The sequence below is a fragment of the Bos grunniens genome, chromosome 19, assembly GCF_055505025.1.
Source record: "Bos grunniens cultivar Pamir isolate PY7600 chromosome 19, Bosgru_T2T1.0, whole genome shotgun sequence".
Taxonomy (NCBI): Eukaryota; Metazoa; Chordata; class Mammalia; order Artiodactyla; family Bovidae; genus Bos; species Bos grunniens.
Window position 1 is genome coordinate 39,209,870 of NC_141183.1, and position 22,301 is coordinate 39,232,170.

Sequence of the window (22,301 nt, forward strand, 5' to 3'; positions counted from 1 at the left end):
ATTGGAAGAAGGTCTCAGGGGTAGAAATTATCTTTATTCCTTCCTTTTCTCCCCAAATTACTTAACATATCTGTCACATTTAATTTTTTTTTCATTATCGATTTCCCTGAATCCTGTGGATATCAATAGAAGGAATACAGTGTGGGTGTAGATTCTGATTGTTCAGGCTGTCAGGGAATGGCTGTCAGGGAACTCTGCTCAGTGGTAGCCTGAATGGGAAGGGGACTTGGGGGAGAATGGATACATAGATATGTATGGATTAATCCCTTTGCTCTTCACCTAAAACTATCACAACATTGGTTGTTAATTGGTTATGTGCTGTGCTGTGCTTAGTTGCTTAGTCGTGTCCGACTTTGCAACCCCGTGGACTGTTGCCTGCCAGGCTCCTCTGCCCATGGGAATTCCCCAGGCAAGAATACTGAGGTGGGTTGCCATGCCCTCCTCCAGGGGATCTTCACAACCCAGGGATTGAACCCAGGTCTCCCACATTGCAGGCGGATTCTTTACCATCTGAGCCATCAGGGAAGCTGAATCAGTTATAAAACCAAAACAAAATAAAAAGTTTAAAAGAAAAAAAGAGTAGTGTGGTTGAGATAGTCTAATACTTCCATGAGTTTGAGGTTACATCCAGGCATTCTGTAAAAAAAAAGTAAAAAACTAGTGAGCTCTTGTTCTGAGAGGATTAAGTAGGAGTAGATACTCTAAAATAACAGGAGTTTTCTGTCTTGAAAGTTGGAGGAATGCGTGTCCTATCCTGAAGTATGGCCAATAAATATTTCAAAAAATGAAACATTGGCTGCAGTCAGGCATTATTCCAGATGCCGGCACTGCTGCAGTCGTGGAGGCATATATATGGCCTTGCCTGCATGGGATTTACAATCTGGTGGGGAAAGACTGCTGCTGCTAAGTCTCTTCAGTCGTGTCTGACTCTGTGTGACCCAAAAGACGGCAGCTCACCAGGCTCCCCCGTCCCTGGGATTTTCCAGGCAAAAACACTGGAGTGGGTTGCCATTTCCTTCTCCAATGCATGAAAGTGAAAAGTGAAAGTGAAGTCGCTCAGTCGTGTCCGACTCTTAGCGACCCCATGGACTGCAGCATACCAGGCTCCTCCATCCATAGGAGTTTCCAGGCAAGAGTACTGGAGTGGGGTGCCATTTTCTTCTCCGGTGGGGAAAGACAGCTGTAAACAAATAATACCCCCGGGCATCGTGTGCTATGGAACAGGCACAGGATGCTGTGGAAACAAAGCACTCGGTTCTTACCTGGTCTAGGCTGACAGGAGGGTTTAGCTGAGTAAACGGTGTTGACTTAAAAATAGTCACAACCTAAAAATTGAATTACGTTTTGTTCGGTGGGAATTTTTAGGGCTTTAGGCCCAGGAGACAGTATCTTAAGCGACCCTGAGAGAACTGCTCCGAGGAGGCGGGGATTGGGAGAAAGAATCAGGTTATATAGAAGTTTGCAACAAAGGGCAGGTAGTCTGAGCATTAAAGCATTTTTGTAGGGCTTCTCTGGTGGCTCAATAATAAAGAATCTGCCTGCCAACACTGGAGACACAGTCTCTGTCTCTGATCCGGGAAGATCCCACATGTCGCAGAGCAACTAAGATGGTGTGCCACAACTACTGAGCCTGTGCTCTAGAGCCCGGGAGCCGCGACTACTGGGTCCACAGGCTGCGATGACTGAAGCCAGTGCTCCTAGGGTCTGTGCTCCGCAACAAGAGAAGCCACCGCAGCGAGAAACTCATGCACCACGGCTAGAAAGTAGCCCCTGTTCCCCGCAACTAGAGAAAAGCCTATGCAGCAACGAAGACTCAGCACAGCCAAAAGTAATTTTTAAATAAAAAAGTATTTTTGTGAATTAAAGTTGGACACGACTGAGCGACTTCATTTTCACTTTTCACTTTCGTGCATTGGAGAAGGAAATGGCAAACCACTCCAGTGTTCTTGCCTGGAGAATCCCAGGGACGGGGGAGCCTGGTGGGCTGCCATCTATGGGGTCGCATTGAGTTGGACAGGACTGAAGTGATACAGCAGCAGCAGCTATCTCAAGGAATTTAGAACTATGTATGGGAAGATGCAAGAATCTGGGCTCACTGAAATCATTCCTTTCTTATGCATCTTAGTTATCTGGATACACAGTGTCCTGTGATTTTTTCACATCTTGAGTTCTTCAGTGCTCACCATAGGGAGTAGCTGAAGCCTGATGGCTGCCAGGGCACAGGTATTGTTCTCCTTCCCGAGTGCCCTGGGGTGCTGGGATTACTGATGACTGTGACATCCTTGTTTACTGATATGGCAGGAAATATTCCATTTCCCAGGGGCATGTAATATGCCTGATGGATAAATACAGGCAAACCAGGTGAAGAGGGAGCCAAGGGAGGAAGGTGCTAGGTAGGAGGACAGCAAGTGCAAAAGGATGGAGCAAGAAACTGACTTTTAAGCGCAGCCTTGGTGAGAGTGGGGTGTGTGTGTCATAATGGGATGAAGATGTGGAGGCAAGGGTCAGATCATGAAGCACCTTTTGGCCTTTGAAAGAGCAGTGAGAATCCATGGAACTTATGAGAATAATGGTCAGATTTTTATCTTAGAATGCCACAGTGTAAAGAGATTGAAGGGGAGTAAGTATGGAAGCAGGGAGATAAAGAGGCTGTTAAGTAATACAGACAAGTTATAATGTTAGCCTGGTCCAGGGTAGTGAGGGTTGGGACAGTAGTGGATGAATTAGAGAATTGAGTGGGAGAATCTTATAGCACTTGATAGAGTGGGTCCTGATAGTGACAGAAAGGAGAGACTGAAAGAAAACTCCTGGGTTTCTATCTTGGGCCTGGATTTCTTTTACTGAAGTATGATAGACCTGAAGGAGTGGGTCGGGAGAAGGGCAGAGTGGGGTCGGGAGAAGGGCAGAGTGGGCTCATGAATTTCATATGGGATCTGTGGATGGCTGAAGAGCCTTGTGGTATTCCATGGGGAACATGATCACTAAGCCAATGATGAAGGTGATAAAAGGCTACCCATGAGCTTTAGATGGTAATGGATGCCAAAGGAATATGTGCGTTCTTCCAGGCCTGTAGATATAAAAGTATGAGAACGGTATTTAGGAAAAAACCCAAGAAAACACCAATATATGAGAATGGAGAAGAAACCAATCAAAGTGACTGAGAATGAATGGTAAGGAAACAATCAGGAGAACCAATGTGAGCACATAGAATATAGAAGATGAGAGTGTTTTAGAAGGGAAATTAGAGTTAATATTCTTTTACATGCTAATTGATGAGGAATGAAGGAAAAGTCTTAAAAGTGGCTTGGATTTGGAGACGTAGTGTATTTTTGGTTACAAACTGTTACAGATAATGACAGTGAAATCAACCATTGACCACAAACTAACAGACATAATGTTCATTTTTATTCAGGTGTTTAATGGACACCATCATTTTCTCCTAAAGATACTGAACACAGAGCATGACAGGAAGAAATCAAACTATTGTCTCAGAGTTCCTCCTCCTGGGCCTGCCCATTAGACCTGATCAGCGAGACCTGTTCTACACTCTGTTCCTGGCCATGTATGTTACCACTGTCCTGGGGAACCTCCTTATAATGTTCCTGATTCGACTGGACCCTCACCTCCACACACCCATGTATTTGTTTCTCAGTAACCTGTCTTTCTCTGACCTCTGCTTCTCCTCTGTCACAATGCCCAAATTGTTACAGGACATGCAGAGCCATGTCCCGTCCATCCCCTATGCTGGCTGCCTGACACAAATGTACTTCTTCCTGTTTTTTGCAGACCTGGAGAGCTTCCTCCTTGTGGCCATGGCCTATGACCGCTACGTGGCCATCTGCTTCCCCCTGCACTACACCACCATCATGAGCCCCAGGCTCTGTCTCTTCCTGGTGGTGCTGTCCTGGGTACTCACCACGTTCCATGCCATGTTGCACACCCTGCTCATGTCCAGGCTGCATTTTTGTGAAGACAACGTGATCGCCCACTTTTTCTGTGACATGTCTGCTCTGCTGAAGCTGTCCTGCTCTGACACTCGAGTTAATGAACTGGTGATATTTATCACTGGAGGGCTCATTCTTGTGATCCCTTTTCTACTCATCATCACATCCTATGCTCAAATTGTGTCCTCCACCCTCAAGGTCCCTTCTGCCAAGGGCATCTGCAAAGCCTTCTCTACCTGTGGCTCCCACCTCACTGTGGTGTCCCTGTTTTACGGGACAGTTATTGGTCTCTACTTATGCCCGTCAGCTAGTAATTCTACTGTTAAGGAGACTGTGATGGCTACGATGTACACTGTGGTGACCCCCATGCTGAACCCCTTCATCTACAGCCTGAGGAATAGAGACATGAAGGGAGCCCTGGGAAGAGTTTTTTACAAAAAGAAAACTCCTTTTTCTCTGTAATGATAGAGCTGAGATTTATACACAATTGTATTCAGTAGGTATATTGACATTAAAATTGGGATATTAACCCAGACTTATGTTTTCCCCAATGGTCTTTTGGTTAAGTTACATAGCTAGAAATTGCCAAAGTAAAAGCTAAAGTGGAGATATGTAGCTTCGAAGGAGGAAACAGACAGAACAGGCTGTATCTTGAAAGCAGGACTCCATCTTGGGCCAGACTGTGGACTTTGAGCTATATGCCCAGTGTCTATGAAAACGACATACCAACTGGAAAACTGGACCCCTGGAAGGAAGAGCCCCAGGGCTCCTACCTAGACCCTCTGAAGAATGCCCTAAATATCTGTGTAACTGAATAGAATCATGCATTCTATTATGCTTACTGGAGTATGACTACAGACCTATTGATAATTGTCCATTGTCAACTACCTAGACTTAAGGCATATGGATCACAGGTTAACTTTGATATTATCTTTCTTTTCCTTTGTTCAGACTAGTTTCAGGGAATTTGAGGAGGTGGGTTTGAGCACGTACACATAGGGTATATAAGGTTTTCAGAAAAACTGGTTAGGCTCCTTGGCTAAGAGGAGACTCTGCCTTAGGCCCGCAGGTGTAATAAACTGCACTCCACTATCTGCATTGTCCTTCTGAATTTGTTTCCCGGAGCGCGAGGCTTCAACAGCTGGACTCAAAAAGGGGATGTCAGTGACCTGCAGGCAAGGGCTTCCTCTTCGTTTTTCCCAAGTAATTCTAAGAAGCATCATTTAAAAAGTTTTACTTGATCTTTGTCTTAAGTTACTAAACAACTATTTATGATAGGGCCCTCGAGGGGTCTTATTGATAAGATGGCTCCTTATGTCAACCTCGCAAACGAATAAAATCACAGTGATCTGCAGGACTGACCAAATTGCCCTAATGGCATCCTGTTGTCTCACTGGCACCTATCTTCTCAAAGCTGCAAGACCACCAGATTCCAGACCTCTGGCTACGTGACCATCCTTTCAGAGAATTTTTCGTTGGTGGGGTATAAGAAGGACTCTGTCAGAAAGGGAGGACGCTGATTCTCCTTAAGAGCCAGTCACCCTCTCTTTTCCCTCTATTAAATTTCCTTTCCTTGCCTGATTGCCTGGCTCGCTCTCTTTTTCTCTGCATTCACCTTACAATTTATTGTGTTTTTTTTTTTTTTTTTAACCCAAACCCTGCTTTAAATAATACCCTGTCCTCTCAGGTCAAAACTCAAAATTCTCACTCCTCTGCTAAAAGAAGCTTTTCATTATTGAATACAGTTTCTTCCTTACATCTTCTTCTGCAAAGGTTCACATTATTCTCTCTTAGCCTTTTCTCCTCTCATTTATTTTCACGACTCCATTGTCTTTTTGACCTGACCTGAACCTCAAGTGAACTTTCTATTTTCTTTGCTACTGTAAGTTTGTCTTTACCTGAGAACTAACTCACAGCTGGTGTCCTAAAAGTTATTCCCTCAGGTATGGGGAAGGAAGCCAGAGTCTAGTTACCAGCCTCACTCTTCAAGGGTGTCTCTCTCTACTTACTTATTTGGAATTGATCAACACACCTTATGGGCTTCCCCAATGACTCAGCAGGTTCACTTACCATAAAGTCCTCTAGGTTCATCCATGGCTTCACAAATGGCAGAATTACTTTCTTGTTTTAAGTGTTGAATAATAGTCCACTGTATGTGTATACGCGTTTAAAAAGTCCATTCATCTGTTGATGGACCTTTGGGTTGATTCGAAATCTTGGCTATTGTGAATAATACTGCAACAAATGTGGGAATGCAGATATCACTTTGAGGTCCTGAAGTCACTTCCTTTGGATATATAGCTAACAGTATATAATGTTTCCAATTTCTCCACATCTTCTCCAACATTTGTTATCTTTTTTTAAAAACTAGCATCCATCTCAACCCATCTGTGGTTTTATCTCAGTATAGTTCAATCTGCATTTCCTTGGTGATTAGTGATGTTGAGCACCTTTTCATATATGTAGCAGCCATTTGCACGTCTTCTTTGGAGAAATATCTCTTCAAGTCCTTTGCCCATTTTTTAGTAGGATTATTTGTTTTTTAAATATTTGACTGTGCCAGGTCTTAGTTTCGGGTCCTTTCAGCTGTGGCACGCGAATTCAGTGGCTGCATGTGGGGGCTTGACCAGGTGTCCAACACAGACCCCCCTGCACTGGGAGCATGAAGCCTTAGCCCCTGGACCACCAGGGAAGTCCAGGATTATTCATTTTTTGATTTTGAGTTGTAGAAGAGTCTTATACATTTTGTACATTTACTCCTAGTAAAGATGATGATTTGCACACATTTTCTCCTTTCCCACATGATGCCTTTGTACTCTATTGATTGTTTTACTTCCTGTGCAGAAGCTTTAGTTTGAGATAAAATCAGAATGAATAAACCAGGGGTTATTTCCACTTAATCACATTATATGATCTTTTAATTGAATGCAGTTTGCTAATATTTTGTTGACAGTTTTGCATCTATATTTATCAGGGATGTTAGCATTCAGTTTTCTTTCTTGTAGTGTCCTTCTCTGGTCTTGAAATCAGGGTAATGCTAGCCTCGTGAAAGGAGTTTTGAAGTGCTTCACCTCTTCACTTTTTCAGAAGGATAGGTGTCCTTCTTTATTAAGTTTTGGTGGAATTCACCAGTGAAACCATCTAGTTTTTCTTGTGTGAGTTTTCGCCAATTGTGTCTTTCAAGAAATTAGTCCTATTCACTGAGGTTATTAAATTTGTGGGCATAGAGTTATTCATAGCATTCTGTTATTATCCTTTTAATGTCCAGGGGATCTGTAAAGATATTTCTCTCAATTAGTAAATCATGTCCTCTCTTTTTTTTTTTCTTAGTTAGCTTGCCTAGGGGCTTACCATTTTTATTGATCTCTTTAATAAAGTCAGTTTTTATTTCATCTATTTTTCTCTTGATTTCCTATTTTCAATTTCATTGACTTCTAAGTTTTATTATTTATTTTTTTCTGCATATGTTGAACTTAGCTTGCCCTTTTTTCTCTAGTTTTCTACGGTGAAAGCTTAGATTATTGATTTTAAACCTTCTTTTCCAACACAAGCATTCAGTGCTTTAAGCTTCTCTTAAAGTTCTGTTTTTGATGCATTGTACTTTATTTAGTTCAAAATACTTTAAAATTTATCTTGAGCTATCTTCTTTGCTGCTAAGTCGCTTTAGTTGTGTCTGACTCCCTGTGATCACATGGACAGCAGCCCACCAGGCTCCTCTGTCCATGGGATTCTCCAGGCAAGAATACTGGAGTGGGTTGCCATTTCTTTCTCCATATCTTCTTTGACTCCTGTGTTATCTAGAAATGTGTGTTTAATTGCCAAATATTTGGGGATTTTCTAGCTATCTTTTGGTTGTTGATTTCTAGTTTAATTCCTCTGTAGTCTGTGAACAGACATTGTGGGATACATATCCTTTAAAAAATTTTTGAAGTGTGTTTTGTGGCTTAGAATATGGTAAACCTTGGTAAATATTCTGTATGAACTTGAGAAGAATGTATAATCTGCTGTTGTTGGATGAAGTAGTCTTTAGATGCCTATTGTATCCAGCTGGTCAATGGTGGTTTTGATCAAGTTCAGCTGTATTCCTACTGATCTTATGCCTGCTGGATCTGTCCATTTCTGGAGGGATGTTGAAAGAGTGATCTTGAAGTTTCCAGTTATGAGTGGATTCATCTACTGTTCTTGGCAGCTTTTTGCCTCATACATTTTGATGCCCTTTTGTTGGGTACATACATATTAAGATTGTTATGACCCTTTACCATTATGTAATGCCTCTCTTTATCCCAGAAAACTTTCCTTGCTCAGAACCTCATGTATTTTGAAGATAATTTTTATTGAAAGAGAAGTTTACATACAATAAAATGAACCCTTTTAAGGGTGTTGCTCAAAGAGTTTTGACAAATGTGAGCACTCAGGGGACCTCAATTCTGGTCCAAATCTAGTGTTTGTCACCCCGCCATTCCCTTCTGATCCTTAGCAATCAGTCATCCATCCTCTGGCCCAGTCATCTACTGATCTGTTTTCTATCACTATAGATTAGATTGTCTGTTTTTGAATTTCATATAAGTGAAAGTCATATAGTATATCCTCCCTTGTATTTTTTTGTGGTCTTTTGATCAGTATACTGTTTTGAGATACATCCATACAGTTGTGTTGGTAATGTATTCTTTTTGATTTCTGAGTAACTCTTACAAATAATGCTACTATGAATATTTTTGTATATGTCTTTTCTTGCATATGTGTACATATTTCTTTTGGGTTCCCTGGTAGCTCAGTTGATAAAGAATTTGCTGCAATACAGGAGACCTGGTTTGATTGGGTCAGGAAGATCCACTGGAGAAGGGAACAGCTACCCACTCCAGTATTCTGACCTGGAGAATTCCATGGACTCTATAGTCCATGGGGTTGCAAAGAGTCAGACACGACTTTCACTTTACTTCTTTTGGGTAAATACCTATGAACAGGCAAAATGTTAGGATACTGAAAGAGGAACTCCCCAGGTTGGTGAGTGCCCAATATGCTACTGGAGATCAGTGGAGAAATAACTCCAGAAAGAATGAAGGGATGGGGCCAAAGCAAAAACAATACCCAGCTGTGGATGTGACTGGTGATAAAAGCAAGGTCTGATGCTGTAAAGAGCAATATTGCATAGGAACCTGGAATGTTAGGTCCATGAATCAAGGCAAATTGGAAGTGGTCAAACTGGAGATGGCAAGAGTGAATGTTGACATTATAGGAATCAGCGAACTAAAATGGACTGGAATGGGTGAATTTAACTCCATTGACCATTATATCTACTACTGTGGGCAGGAGTCCCTTAGACGAAATGGAGGAGCCATCATGGTCAACAAGAGAGTCCAAAACGCAGTACTTGGATGCAATCTCAAAAACGACAGAATGGTCTCTGTTCATTTCCAAGGCAAACCATTCAATATCATGGTGATCCAAGCCTATACCCCAACCAGTAACATGGAAGAAGCTGAAGTTGAACGGTTCTATGAAGACCTACAAGACCTTTTAAAACTAACACCCAAAAAAGATGTCCTTTTCCTTATAGGGGAGTGGAATACAAAAGTAGGAAGTCAAGAAATACCTGGAGTAACAGGCAAATTTGGCCTTGGAGTATGGAATGAAGCAGGGCAAAGGCTAATAGAGTTTTGCCAAGAGAACACACTGGTCATAGCAAACACCCTCTTCCAACAACACATGAGAAGACTCTACACATGGACATCACCAGATGGTCAACACCGAAATCAGATTGATTATATTCTTTGCAGCCAAAGATGGAGAAGCTCTATACAGTCAGCAAAAACAAGACCGGGAGCTGACTGTAGCTCAGATCATGAACTCCTTATTGCCAAATTCAGACTTAAATTGAAGAAAGTAGGGAAAACCACTAGACCATTCAGGTATGACCTAAATCAAGTCCTTTATGACTATACAGGGGAAGTGAGAAATAGATTTAAAGGACTAGATCTGATAGACAGAGTGCCTGATGAACTATGGACAGAGGTTCATGGCACTGTACAGGAGACAGGGATCAAGACCATCCCCAAGAAAAAGAAATGCAAAAAAGCAAAATGGCTGTTTGAGGAGGCCTTACAAATAGCTGTGAAAAGAAGAGAAGTGAAAAGCAAAGGAGAAAAGGAAAGATATAAGCATCTGAATGCAGAGTTCCAAAGAATAGCAATGAGAGATAAGAAAGCCTTCCTCAGCAATCAATGCAAAGAAATAGAGGAAAACAACAGAATGGGAAAGACTAGAGATCTCTTCAAGAAAATTAGAGACACCAAGGGAACATTTCATGCAAAGATGGGCTCGATAAAGGACAGAAATGGTATGGACCTAAAAGAAGCAGAAGATATTAAGAAGAGGTGGCAAGAATACACAGAAGAACTGTACAAAAAAGATCTTCATGATCCAGATAATCACGATGGTGTGATCACTCATCTAGAGCCAGACATCCTGGAATATGAAGTCAAGTGGGCCTTAGGAAGCATCACTATGAACAAAGCTAGTGGAGGTGATGGAATTCCAGTTGAGCTATTTCAAATCCTGAAAGATGATGCTGTGAAAGTGCTGCACTCAATATGCCAGCAAATTTGGAAAACTCAGCAGTGGCCACAGGACTGGAAAAGGTCAGTATACATTCCAATCTCAAAGAAAGGCAATGCCAAAGAATGCTCAGACTACCGCACAATTGCACTCACACTCTAGTAAAGTAATGCTCAAAATTCTCCAAGCCAGGCTTCAGCAATATGTGAACCGTGAACTTCCAGCTGTTCAACATGGTTTTAGAAAAGGCAGAGGAATCAGAGATCAAATTGCCAAGATCCGCTGGATCATCGAAAAAGCAAGAGAGTTCCAGAAAAACATCTATTTCTGCTTTATTGACTATGCTAAAGCCTTTGACTGTGTGGATCACAATAAACTGTGGAAAATTCTGAAAAAGATGGGAATGCCAGACCACCTGACCTGCCTCTTGAGAAACCTATATGCAGGTCAGGAAGCAACAGTTAGAACTGGACATGGAACAACAGACTGGTTCCTTATAGGAGGAGTACGTCAAGGCTGTATATTGTCACCCTGCTTATTTAACTTATATGCAGACTACATCATGAGAAACGCTGGGCTGGAAGAAGCACAAGCTGGAATCAAGATTGCCGGGAGAAATATAAATCACCTCAGATATGCAGATGACACCACCCTTATGGCAGAAAGTGAAGAGGAACTAAAGAGCCTCTTGATGAAAATGAAAGAGGAGAGTGAAAAATTTGGCTTAAAGCTCAACATTCAGAAAACGAAGATCATGGCATCTGGTCCCATCACTTCATGGGAAATAGATGGGGAAACAGTGGAAACAGTGTCAGAGTTTATTTTTTTTGGGCTCCAAAATCACTGCAGATGGTCATTGCAGCCATGAAATTAAAAGACGCTTACTCCTTGGAAGGAAAGTTATGACCAACCTAGATAGCATATTCAAAAGCAGAGACAGTACTTTGCTAACAAAGGTCCATCTAATCAAGGCTATGGTTTTTCCTCTGGTCATGTATGGATGTGAGAGTTGGACTGTGAAGAAAGCTGAGTGCCAAAGAATTGATGCTTTTGAACTGTGATGTTGGAGGAGACTCTTGACAGTCCCTTGGACTGCAGTCCATCTTAAAGGAGGTCAGTCCTGGGTGTTTGTTGGAAGGACTGATGCCAAAGCTGAAACTCCAATACTTTGGCCACCTGATGCGAAGAGCTGACTCATTGGAAAAGACCCTGATGCTGGGAGGGATTGGGGGCAGGAGGAGAAGGGGCCGACAGAGGATGAGAAGGCTGGATGACATCACCGACTCGATGGACATGAGTTTGGGTGAACTCCGGGAGTTGGTGATGGACAGGGAGGCCTGGCGTGCTGTGATTCATGGGGTCACAGAGTCGGACACAACTGAGCAACTGAACCGACTGATCTGACTGAAAATCATTCATAGGTTTAGTATCTCAGTCGTGTCTGACTCTTGCAACCCCATGGACTGTAGCCTGCCAAGCTCTTCTCTCCATGGGATTCTCCAAGCAAGAATACTGGAGTGGGTTGCAGTTTCCTCCTCCAGGGGATCTTCCCAACCCAGGGATCAAACCTGGGTCTTCTGCATAGCAGGCAGACTCTTTACCAACTGAGCCACCAGGGAACCTATGTTCTAATACTAGATATTACCAAAGGTATTTCCAAAGTAATCATACCAAATACACACTTACAAGCAGTGTCTGAGAGTTTAGTATCTTCACATCTTTACCAACAATAATATCGACAATATTTTTTAATTAGTTACTATGGTGAGTGCTTAGTGGTGTATTTTTTCTGTAGTTCTCTGATATTTAATGAAGTTGAGTATCTTTTCATATGCTTACTGGTCATTCAGATATTCTCTTTTGTAAAACATCTGTTCAAACCTTTTATTAATATTTCTGTTCAGTTCAGTTCAGTTCAGTCACTCAGTCATGTCCAACTCTTTGTGACATGGACTGCAGCATGCCAGGCTTCCCTGTCCATCACCAACTGCCAGAGCTTGCTCAAACTTATATCCATTGAGTCAGTGATTGAATCCAACTGTCTCATCCTCTGTTGTCCCCTTCTCCTCCTGCCTTCAATCTTCAGTCTTTCAAAAGCGTCAGGGTCTTTTCCAAGTTTTTCACATCAGATGGCCAAAATATTGGAGTTTCAGCTTTAGCATCAGTACTTCCAATGAATATACAGGACTGATTTCCTTTAGGATGGACTGGTTGGATCTCCTTGCAGTCCAAGGGACTCTCAAGAGTCTTCTCCAACACCACAGTTCTAAAGCATCAATTCGTTGGCATTCAGTTTTCTTTATAGTCCAACTCTCATATCCATACATGACTACTGGAAAAACCATAGCTTTGACTATATGGACCTTTGTTAGCAAAGTAATGTCTTTGCTTTCCAATATGCTACAGTCCACGGGTCGCAAACAGTGGGACACAACTGAGTGACTTCACTTCACTATGCTGTCTAGGTTGGTCATAGCTTTTCTTCCAAGGAGCAAGCGTCTTTTAATTTCATGGCTGCAGTCACCATCTGTAATGATTTTGATGCCCCCCCAAATAAAGTCTGTCACTGTTTCCATTGCTTCCCCATCTATTTGCCATGAAGTGATGGGACCAGATGCCATGATCTTAGTTTTCTGAATGTTGAGTTTTAAGCCAACTTTTTCATTCTCCTCTTTCACTTTCATCAAGAGGCTCTTTACTTCTTCACTTTCTGCCATAAAAGTGGTGTCATCTGAGTATCTGAGGTTATTGATATTTCTCCCGGCAATCTTGATTCCAGCTTGTGCTTCTTCCAGCCCAGCGTTTCTCATGATGTAGTCTGCATATAAATTATATAAGCTGGGTGACAATATACAGTCTTGATGTACTCTTTTCCCGATTTGGAACTGGTCTGTTGTTCCATGGGGTTCTCAGTGGAAAAGAACTGACTCATTGGAAAAGACCCTGATGTTTTTGAAAGATTGAAGGCAGGAGGAGAAGGAGACAACAGAGGATGAGATGGTTGGATGGCATCACCAACTTGATAGACTTGAGTTTGAGCAAGCTCCAGGAGTTGGTGATGGACAGGGAAGCCTGGCATGCTACAGTCCATGGGGTTGCAAAGAGTTGGACATGACTGAGTGACTGAACTGAACTGAACTGAACTGTTGTTCCATGTCCAGTTCTAACTGTTCTAATGTCCAGAACCAGTGTGTTTCATCTCCAGTTCTAATATTTCTGTTAAACTTTCCTTTTCTTATTGATTTATAGGAGTTTTTTTAATTCTGGATGCTGCTCTAGATTACCATGTATGTTATATGTGTTGTAAATATATTGTTGCATTTTCACTCTTATGGTATTTTTGATGACAGGATTTAAAAAATTAAATTGAAAGAGACAAGTGTACCCCAATGTTCATCGCAGCACTGTTTATAATAGCCAGGACATGGAAGCAACCTAGATGTCCATCAGCAGATGAATGGATAAGAAAGCTGTGGTACATATACACAATGGAGTATTACTCAGCCATTAAAAAGAATACATTTGAATCAGTTCTAATGAGGTGGATGAAACTGGAGCCTATTATACAGAGTGAAATAAGCCAGAAAGAAAAACACCAATACAGTATACTAATGCATATATATGGAATTTAGAAAGATGGTAACAATAACCTTGTGTACAAGATAGCAAAAGAGACACTGATGTATAGAACAGTCTTTTGGACTCTGTGGGAGAGGGAGAGGGTGGGATGATTTGGGAGAATGGCATTGAAACATGTATAATATCATATATGGAACGAGTCGCCAGTCCAAGTTCGATGCATGATACTGGTTGCTTGGGGCTGGTGCACTGGGATGACCCAGGGGAATGGTACGGGGAGGGAGGTGGGAGGGGGGGTTCGGGATGGGGAACATGTGTATACCTGTGGTGGATTCATGTTGATGTATGGCAAAACCAATATAATATTGTAAAGTAATTAGCCTCCAATTAAAGTAAATAAATTTATATTAAAAACAAAACAAAATATAGATTCCACAAAGAAAAAAAATTAAATGCAATTCTTTTTAAAACAATATATCCCTTTGTATTGCTAGTGTCATAGTGTTTTTAATTACTTTGTAATAAAATTTTTTCTTTCTCCCAGTCCTGATGATATTCTATGTTATATATTGGCTTTATTGTTCTACTGTGAAATTCTTTTTTTTTTTTTTACTGTGAAATTCTTATTTTAGATCCACAGTTTGCCTACAAATGGTTTTTCTGTTTGGTATGAAGTAGTTATATCCCAAATATTTGGAAAGTAAGCAATACATTTCTAAATAACCTATAGTTCAAATAGGAAATCATAAGGACAATTAGAAAATATTCTGAATTAAGATGAAAGGACAGTATATCAAAATTAGTAGGCTGCAGCTAAAGCAGTGTTGAAGGAAAATTTATAAAACTTCTCAGCAAATTGGGAATAGAAGAAAATGTCCTCAACTTGATGGAAGAGTGACTTCTAAAAAAACTATAGCTAACATCATAGTTAAGGTAAAACATTGAGTCCTTTTCTCCTTAAGATCAGGAACAAAGTAAAAATGTTTACTCTCACTACTCTTATTCAGTATTTTACCAGAAGTCCTAGGAAGTGAGAAAGGGCAAGAAAAAGAAGTAAAAAGTATGCAGAATGGAAAGTAAGAAAAGAAACCGTCTCTTTTTGTAGAGAACATGATTATGTGTGTAGAAAATCCCAAAGAATTTAATAAAAGTTTCCAGTAACTAATTTAACTTATTGAACTAGTTTAAATTATTAAACTAAGTGAGTTTAATAATATCATAGGTTCAAAGTCAATATACTTAAAAATTATATTTTTGCATATTAGTATATGGGGCTTCCCTGGTGGCTCAATGGTAAAGTATCCGCCTACCAATGTAAGACATGCGGTTGCCTGGGTGCATATAAAATAGTATTAACATATTTATATTTATATCAACTAGCAATGAACATGTATAAAATTAAAAGAAAAACCTTTAAAGTGCCCTTTATGATAGTATCCAACTATTAAATACTTGTGTTCAGTCAGTCAGTCATGTCTGACTCTTTGTGACCCCATGAACTATAGGCTGCCAGGCTCCTCTATCCATGGAATTTTCCAGGCAAGAATACTGGAGTGGGTTGCCATTTCCTCCTCCAGTGGTTAGATACTTAGGTATGAATCTTACACAATATATACAAGACCTATGTGGAAAATCACAAAATACTGATTGAAGAAATAATAAAGGTCTAAAGAAGTGAATAGACAGAATGTGTTCGTGAATTTGAAGGCTTAATATTCTTAAGAAATTGACTGTTTCAAAACTCAGCCAAGTTTAGACACAATTCAAATCAACACACCAACAGGATCTTGGGGGTACAAATTGACAATCTTGTTGTAAAATGTATAAAGACAAAGTAATTAAAAAGCAAATTTGACTTTGGAAACAACAAATGGAACCATGTTGTCTGATTTCTAGACTTACTATTAAGATAAATAATCAGGAAAGTGTGGTATTAGTGAAAATGTAGAAATATGGATCAGTATAGAGGCTGTAGAATAGCATATAGAGTCCAAAAGGAGATCTACTCATGTATCATCCATTGTTTTTTTTAAATTGAGGTACAGTCGTACAATATTACTCAAGTTTCAGGTGTACAATATATTGATTTGCAATTTTCAATCGTCCATTGATTTCTGACAAAGATGTATAGACAATTCAGTGGAAAATAGTCTTTTCAACCAACGGTGCTGAAAAAGTTGTATTTCCATATGAAAAATAAAATGCCTCAATCCATACCTCACATTCTCAACAACAAATCACTCCAGACAGATCATCCATCTAAATATCTCGTATGAGTACTGAGAAAATTCCCATGACAGTGTTTCGTGAAGTCAGAGAAGTCCCAGAGCAGGGAGCTTGGAGGAGAAGGTGAGGGGCCATCAGGTTGCCTCTGCTAAGTTAGCTGAAGCTGGTGCAGAGTTGGTTACTGTAACTGTGCCTGGAATAGGGGATGAGGCTGAGAGAACTAAAAATGTGCACAAGAAGTGTCTCATGTAGGTCTCTAGGGAAGAGTCCTTCTACCAGGGGATGAACAGTGGTTTCTCATTGAATTGGAAATTCAGCCAACCACCTGGACATTTAAAAAAATGATTATTCTTATTTCTTTTTTAAAAACTGATGTGCAATTAACATAATATTGTATTAGTTTCTAGTATATAACAACTGTGGTTGTTACATGAACTGACAGGGTTGCCATTCTGCTTGGGGTGGCATTATTAATTACCAAGGGAAAACTAGGCTGCTCTACACAATTGCAGCAGACAGGCCCATGTTTGAAATTCTGGAAAATTCTTTGAGAACTACTTTGTATTTTCATGTACCATAATAAACGTGAATGAAACTATAACAATCCAATAAAGCAAGACCAACGAAGAGGCAGGTTCCCTAGGAATGAAGGTTTGTGTTATACCAGCTTGTAAAGGGCCCCATAAGGCTTCAGTGCTGGCTCAGTGGTAAAGAAACTGCCTGCCGATGCAGGAGATGTGGGTTCGCCCCATTGGTCAGGAAGATTCCCTGGAGAAGGAATTGGCTACCCAATCCAGTATTGTCTGGAAAGTCCCGTGGACAGACGAGCCTGGAGGGCTACAGTCCATGGGGTTGCAAAGAGTCAGACACAACTCAGAAACTAAACAACTAAGGACTCCGTACAGCTGAGGTGACGGCTGAGGAGAAAATGCAATCAGCAGTGAAAAAAGGAGTTATAAATGTTTTATGGCCTTGTAGTCAATTTCAGGGTAAGGAAGTGCTAGAGACCCGAGATAATCAGACACATGGAGATTACCAGAGACAATGGTGGGCAGGGTGCTATTAAGTTTTTCCTAGGGAGGTGAGGAGCTAGACATAACTCAGTGGAATGAAAACCTAGGTTTCTTTTCTATTTTCAAGAGAAGAAGAATTGAACATATTCTGGGAGAGTTTAACTTTTCTCTTATTCTTGTACTTTATATATATATATATATATATATATATATATGCATATGTTTGGCTCATAGAAGTCTAATCTTTTTTAACTCTCCTCTGTCGTGTGTTTATAGGGAAGTGGATGGTAGTGAAAGATTTACTACCCTGAAAATCTTTCCAAAAATATGCATCACATTGCTCAAAGACCACCAAATACTTCCTTTTGCCATGGAATAAGCCTCCTAAATTCCTAAGCTATTTTAGGATATTCACAGTCTAGTTCCTGCCTGTTTTAATGGTTTCTCCAGTCATTCTTCTTCATCTCCAAAATGTAAGCTCCAACCCCACATACTACTGTCTGTTCCCATTAAGCATCCATATGTGAGCTTCTCACCATCTCTACATTCCCTGAAGTATAGACAGGTGTGCTCAGTGATTGTAATCAGCCACTGCTCCTGCACCCTGAGAACTTTTGCCCCAAAGTGTGAAAGTCACTCAGTTGTGTCTGACTCTTTGCGACCCCATGGACTATACAGTCCGTGGAATTCTCCAGGCCAGAATACTGGAGTGGGTAGCCTTTCCCTTCTCCTGGGGATCTTCCCAACCCAGGGAACACACCCAGGTCTCCCACATTGCAGGCAGATTCTTTACCAGCTGAGCCACAAGGGAAGCCCTTTGTCCCAAAGAGGTCCTGGGTAATTACGTTGTCTTTAATGAGTTCCTCCAGGATCCAGACTCCTCTGGGATCCAGGGCCCCTTAGGCCCAAGGATAAAGAATGGGAGATGTGAGAGGAGGTTTAAGACACAGGTGATGACTACAGAGGCTGATATCTCACATGCCTTAGTGAATAGAGGGGAGCAGGATCTCAGGTCAGGGTCCTGGAGTCACCCTCACACGCTGGGTAAATTGGGCAGAAGGTGAATGAACTAATCCCTTAGAGTCTTTCCAACCTGAGGGTCTTGATTTCCCAGGTCGTGTGATGTTCTGCAGGAGAGTTTTTCAGGTACAATAATCCTCCTCTTTTCCACCTCTCTCCCTCCCCAAACTATTCCACATCCTAGAAATACTTTTATTAATATTTACCGGTTAGAGGGCTTCCCCAGTGGTGCTAGTGGTAAAGATCCCACTGCCAATGCAGGAGATGTATGAGATCTGAGTTCAATCCCTGGGTCAGGAAGATCCCTTGGAGGAGGGCTTGGCAAGCCACTTTAGTATTCCTGCCTGGAGAATCCCATGGACAGAGGAGCCTGGTGGGCTACAGTCCATAGGGTCACAAAGAGTCGGACATGGCTAAAGCGACTTAGCACACATGCACCAGTTAGAATCTAGTTTTTCATTAATGATAGCATTTATAAATATTACTTACTGCGTAATGTACTTTCACAAGATCGCACAATTTCAACATAATAATAGCTCTGGAGTAGGCATTGATACAAAAGTTCTGAGCATCTTATTTTATTTCCTAAAAATTGATTTTTATTTACTTTTTTTGGCCATGTTGCAAGGCATGTGGGATCCCAGTTCCCTGACCTGAGACTGAGTCCATGCCCCCTGAAGTGGAAGCGTGGAGTCTTAACCACTGGACAGCCAGAGATATCCCCTTGTTTTATTTTAGAATCACCTGGGAGCTTTAAAAAACTGCACAGTCTTGCTCTCAGAAGTTTTGATTAAATTTTTCTGAGACTGCCTAGTAACCTTATTTATTAAAGCTTCATCTATTCTTATTACTTATTGTGTAGTCCATGGGCCACAGCATGGGCATTATCTGCTAACTAAAAATGTAGAAATGGTCTACAGAATCAGATCAGGGCTTCCAAGGTCGTGTGGTGTTGCAGAGGAGAGTTTTCCAAGTATGCTGTGCTTAGTCACTCAGTTGTGTCCAACTCTTTGTAACCCCATGGACTGTAGCCTGCCAGGCTTCTCTGTCCACAGGGATTCTCTAGGCAGGAATACCAGAGTGGCTCACCATGCCCTCCTCCAGGGGGTCTTCTCAATCCAGGGATTGAAACCAGGTTTCCTGCATTACAGGCGGATTCTTTACCATCTGAGCCACCAGGGAAGCCCTTCAAGTATGGTAACACTCCTCTTTTCCCCCTCTCTGCACCCATCCCTCCACCAAACTTTGAGAATTTGAGAATTTTTTATTAATGTTTACCCATTCGATCTGTTTTCATTAATGATAACATTCTTATGTATTACCATATCATTGATTCCCACAATATTGTGTAATTTCAGCACACTAACAACTCTTGTTAACAACAAGACAACTCTTGTAACAACAATTGTGCTCAAACTACCACACAATTGCACTCATCTCACACGCTAGTAAAGTAATGCTTAAAATTCTCCAAGCCAGGCTTCAGCAATACATGAATCGTAAACTTCCAGATGTTCAATCTGGTTTTATAAAAGGCAGAGGAACCAGAGATCAAATTGCCAAGATCCGCTGGATCATCGAAAAAGCAAGACAGTTGCAGAAAAACATCTATTTCTGCTTTATTGACTATGCTAAAGCCTTTGACTGTGTGGATCACAATAAACTGTGGAAAATTCTGAAAGAGATGGGAATACCAGACCCCCTGACCTGCCTCTTGAGAAATCTGTATGCAGGTCAGGAAGCAACAGTTAGCACTGGACATGGAACAACAGACTGGTTCCAAATAGGAAAAGGAATACGTCAAGGCTGTAAATTGTCACCCTGCTTATTTAACTTATATGCAGACTACATCATGAGAAATGCTGGGCTGAAAGAAGCAGAAGCAGCTGGAATCAAGATTGCCGGGAGAAATATCAATCACCTCAGATATGCAGATGACACCACCCTTATGGCAGAAAGTGAAGAGGAACTAAAGAGCCTCTTGATGAAAGTGAAAGAGAAGAGTGAAAAAGTTGGCTTAAAGCTCAACATTCAGAAAGCTAAGATCATGGCATCTGGTCCCATCACTTCATGGGAAATAGATGGGGAAACAGTGTCAGAGTTTATTTTTTTGGGTTCCAAAATCACTGCAGATGGTAATTGCAGCCATGAAATTAAAAGACTCTTACACTCCTTGGAAGGAAAATTATGACTAACCTAGATAGCGTATTAAAAAGCAGAGACATTACTTTGCCAACAAAGGTCCATCTAGTCAAGGCTGTGGTTTTTCCAGTGGTCACGTATGGATGTGAGAGTTGGACTGTGAAGAAAGCTGAGCACCGAAGAATTGATGCTTTTGAACTGTGGTGTTGGAGAAGACTCTTGAGAGTCCCTTGGACTGCAAGGAGATCCACCCAGTCCATTCTAAAGGAGATCAGTCCTGGGTGTTCATTTGAAGGACTGATGTTGAAGCTGAAACTCCAATACTTTGGCCACCTGATGCGAAGAGCTGACTCATTGGAAAAGACCCTGATGCTGGGAAAGATTGATGGCAGGAGGAGAAGGGGATGACAGAGGATAAGATGGTTGGATGGCATCACTGACTCGATGGACATGGGTTTGGGTGGATTCCGGGAGTTGATGATGGATAGGGAGGCCTGGCGTGCTGCGATTCAGGGGGTCGCAAAGAGTCGGACATGACTGAGCGACTGAACTGAACTGAACTGAACAAACTCTTGAGGTAGGAATTGATGCCATACTTCTGAACCCTTGCTTTATTTTAGAATCACCTTGGAGCTTTAAAAGCTTTGTATGTGCTTCCTCTCAAAGATTGTGGTTACATTTTTCTGAAGTGTCTAGTAATCTTAATTTTTAAAGCATCATGTATTCTTGCTACTTACTATGTAGTCCATGGACTGAGAAATGGGCATTCATTTCAGTTCAGTTCAGTCAGTCAGTCGTGTTCGACTCTTTGCGATCCCATGGACTGCAGCACGCCAGGCTTCCCTGTCCATCACCAACTCCCGGAGCTTGCTCAAACTCATGTCCATTGAGTCAGTGATGCCATCCAATCATCTCATCCTCTGTCGTCCCCTTCTCCTCCTGCCTTCAATCTTTCCCAGCATCAGGGTCTTTTCCAATGAGTCAGTTCTTCGCATCAGGTGGTCAAAGTATTGGAGTTTCAGCTTCAGCATCAGTCCTTCCAATGAATACTCAGGATTGATCTCCTTTAAGATGGACTAAGAAAAAAATGCAAAAAGAAAAAGAAATGGAAAAAGGCAAAATGGTTGTCCGAGGAGGCCTTACAAATAGCTGTGAAAAGAAGAGAAGCGAAAGACAAAGGAGAAAAGGAAAGATATACCCATTTGAATGCAGAGTTCCAAAGGATAGCAAGGAGAGATAAGAAAGCCTTCTTCAATGATCAATGCAAAGAAATAGAGGAAAAAATAGCTTGGGAAAGACTAGAGATCTCTTTACCACTGAGCCACCAGGAAAGTCTGCCAGTACCAATGTCCTGGTGTAAAACCTGTTGACACAGCTAGATCAACCAGCCCCAAAGGGATAAAGAATGGATGAGTGAGAAAGGAAATTAATATACAGGATGTGTTGACAGATTGGATGTTGAGGATAAAAGAAAGGAGGGAATAAGAGACAACTCTCATGTTTTCATCTGGAGCTCCTGAAACTCTTTTCTGGGGATATGGGAGACTAGAGGTGGAGGGAATTTGGAGTGGGGCAGGGGTCTGGTCATGAATTTCTTCAATGAAATGTTGATCTGCAAATGTATATATTTGTTGTTGCTGTTGTTTAGCTGCTAAGTTGTGTCTGACTCTTTTGTGACTCCATGGACTGTAGACTGCCAGGCTTTACTGTCCATGGGATTTACCAGGCAAGAATGCTGTAGTGGATTGCCATGTCCTCCTCCAGGGGATCTTCCTGATCCAGGGATTGAACCTGTGGTCTCTTGCGTTTCCTGTATTGGCAG

At 41.4% G+C, this 22,301-nt stretch overlaps 1 protein-coding gene and 1 non-coding gene across 3 annotated transcripts; one reads left to right on the forward strand and one right to left on the reverse strand.

Annotated features, from left to right (window-relative positions):
* The first annotated feature begins 1,913 nt into the window (after positions 1-1,913).
* Positions 1,914-4,479, forward strand: LOC147352285 (olfactory receptor-like protein DTMT). Of its 2 annotated transcripts, XM_086359642.1 has the most exons (2): positions 1,914-3,562; positions 3,787-4,479. In XM_086359642.1, exon 2 carries the CDS (start codon positions 3,813-3,815, stop codon positions 4,404-4,406), a length of 594 nt encoding a protein of 197 aa, XP_086215768.1. In that variant the 5' UTR covers positions 1,914-3,562; positions 3,787-3,812; the 3' UTR covers positions 4,407-4,479. The 2 variants fall into 2 exon arrangements, with proteins under 2 accessions (XP_086215768.1, XP_086215766.1); XM_086359640.1 differs by having other exon boundaries at positions 3,408-4,479.
* A 7,567-nt stretch (positions 4,480-12,046) lies between these two features.
* TRNAS-GCU (transfer RNA serine (anticodon GCU)) lies at positions 12,047-12,118 on the reverse strand. Its single transcript has one exon. It is a non-coding gene; the product is annotated as a tRNA-Ser (tRNA).
* Positions 12,119-22,301: the final 10,183 nt, after the last annotated feature.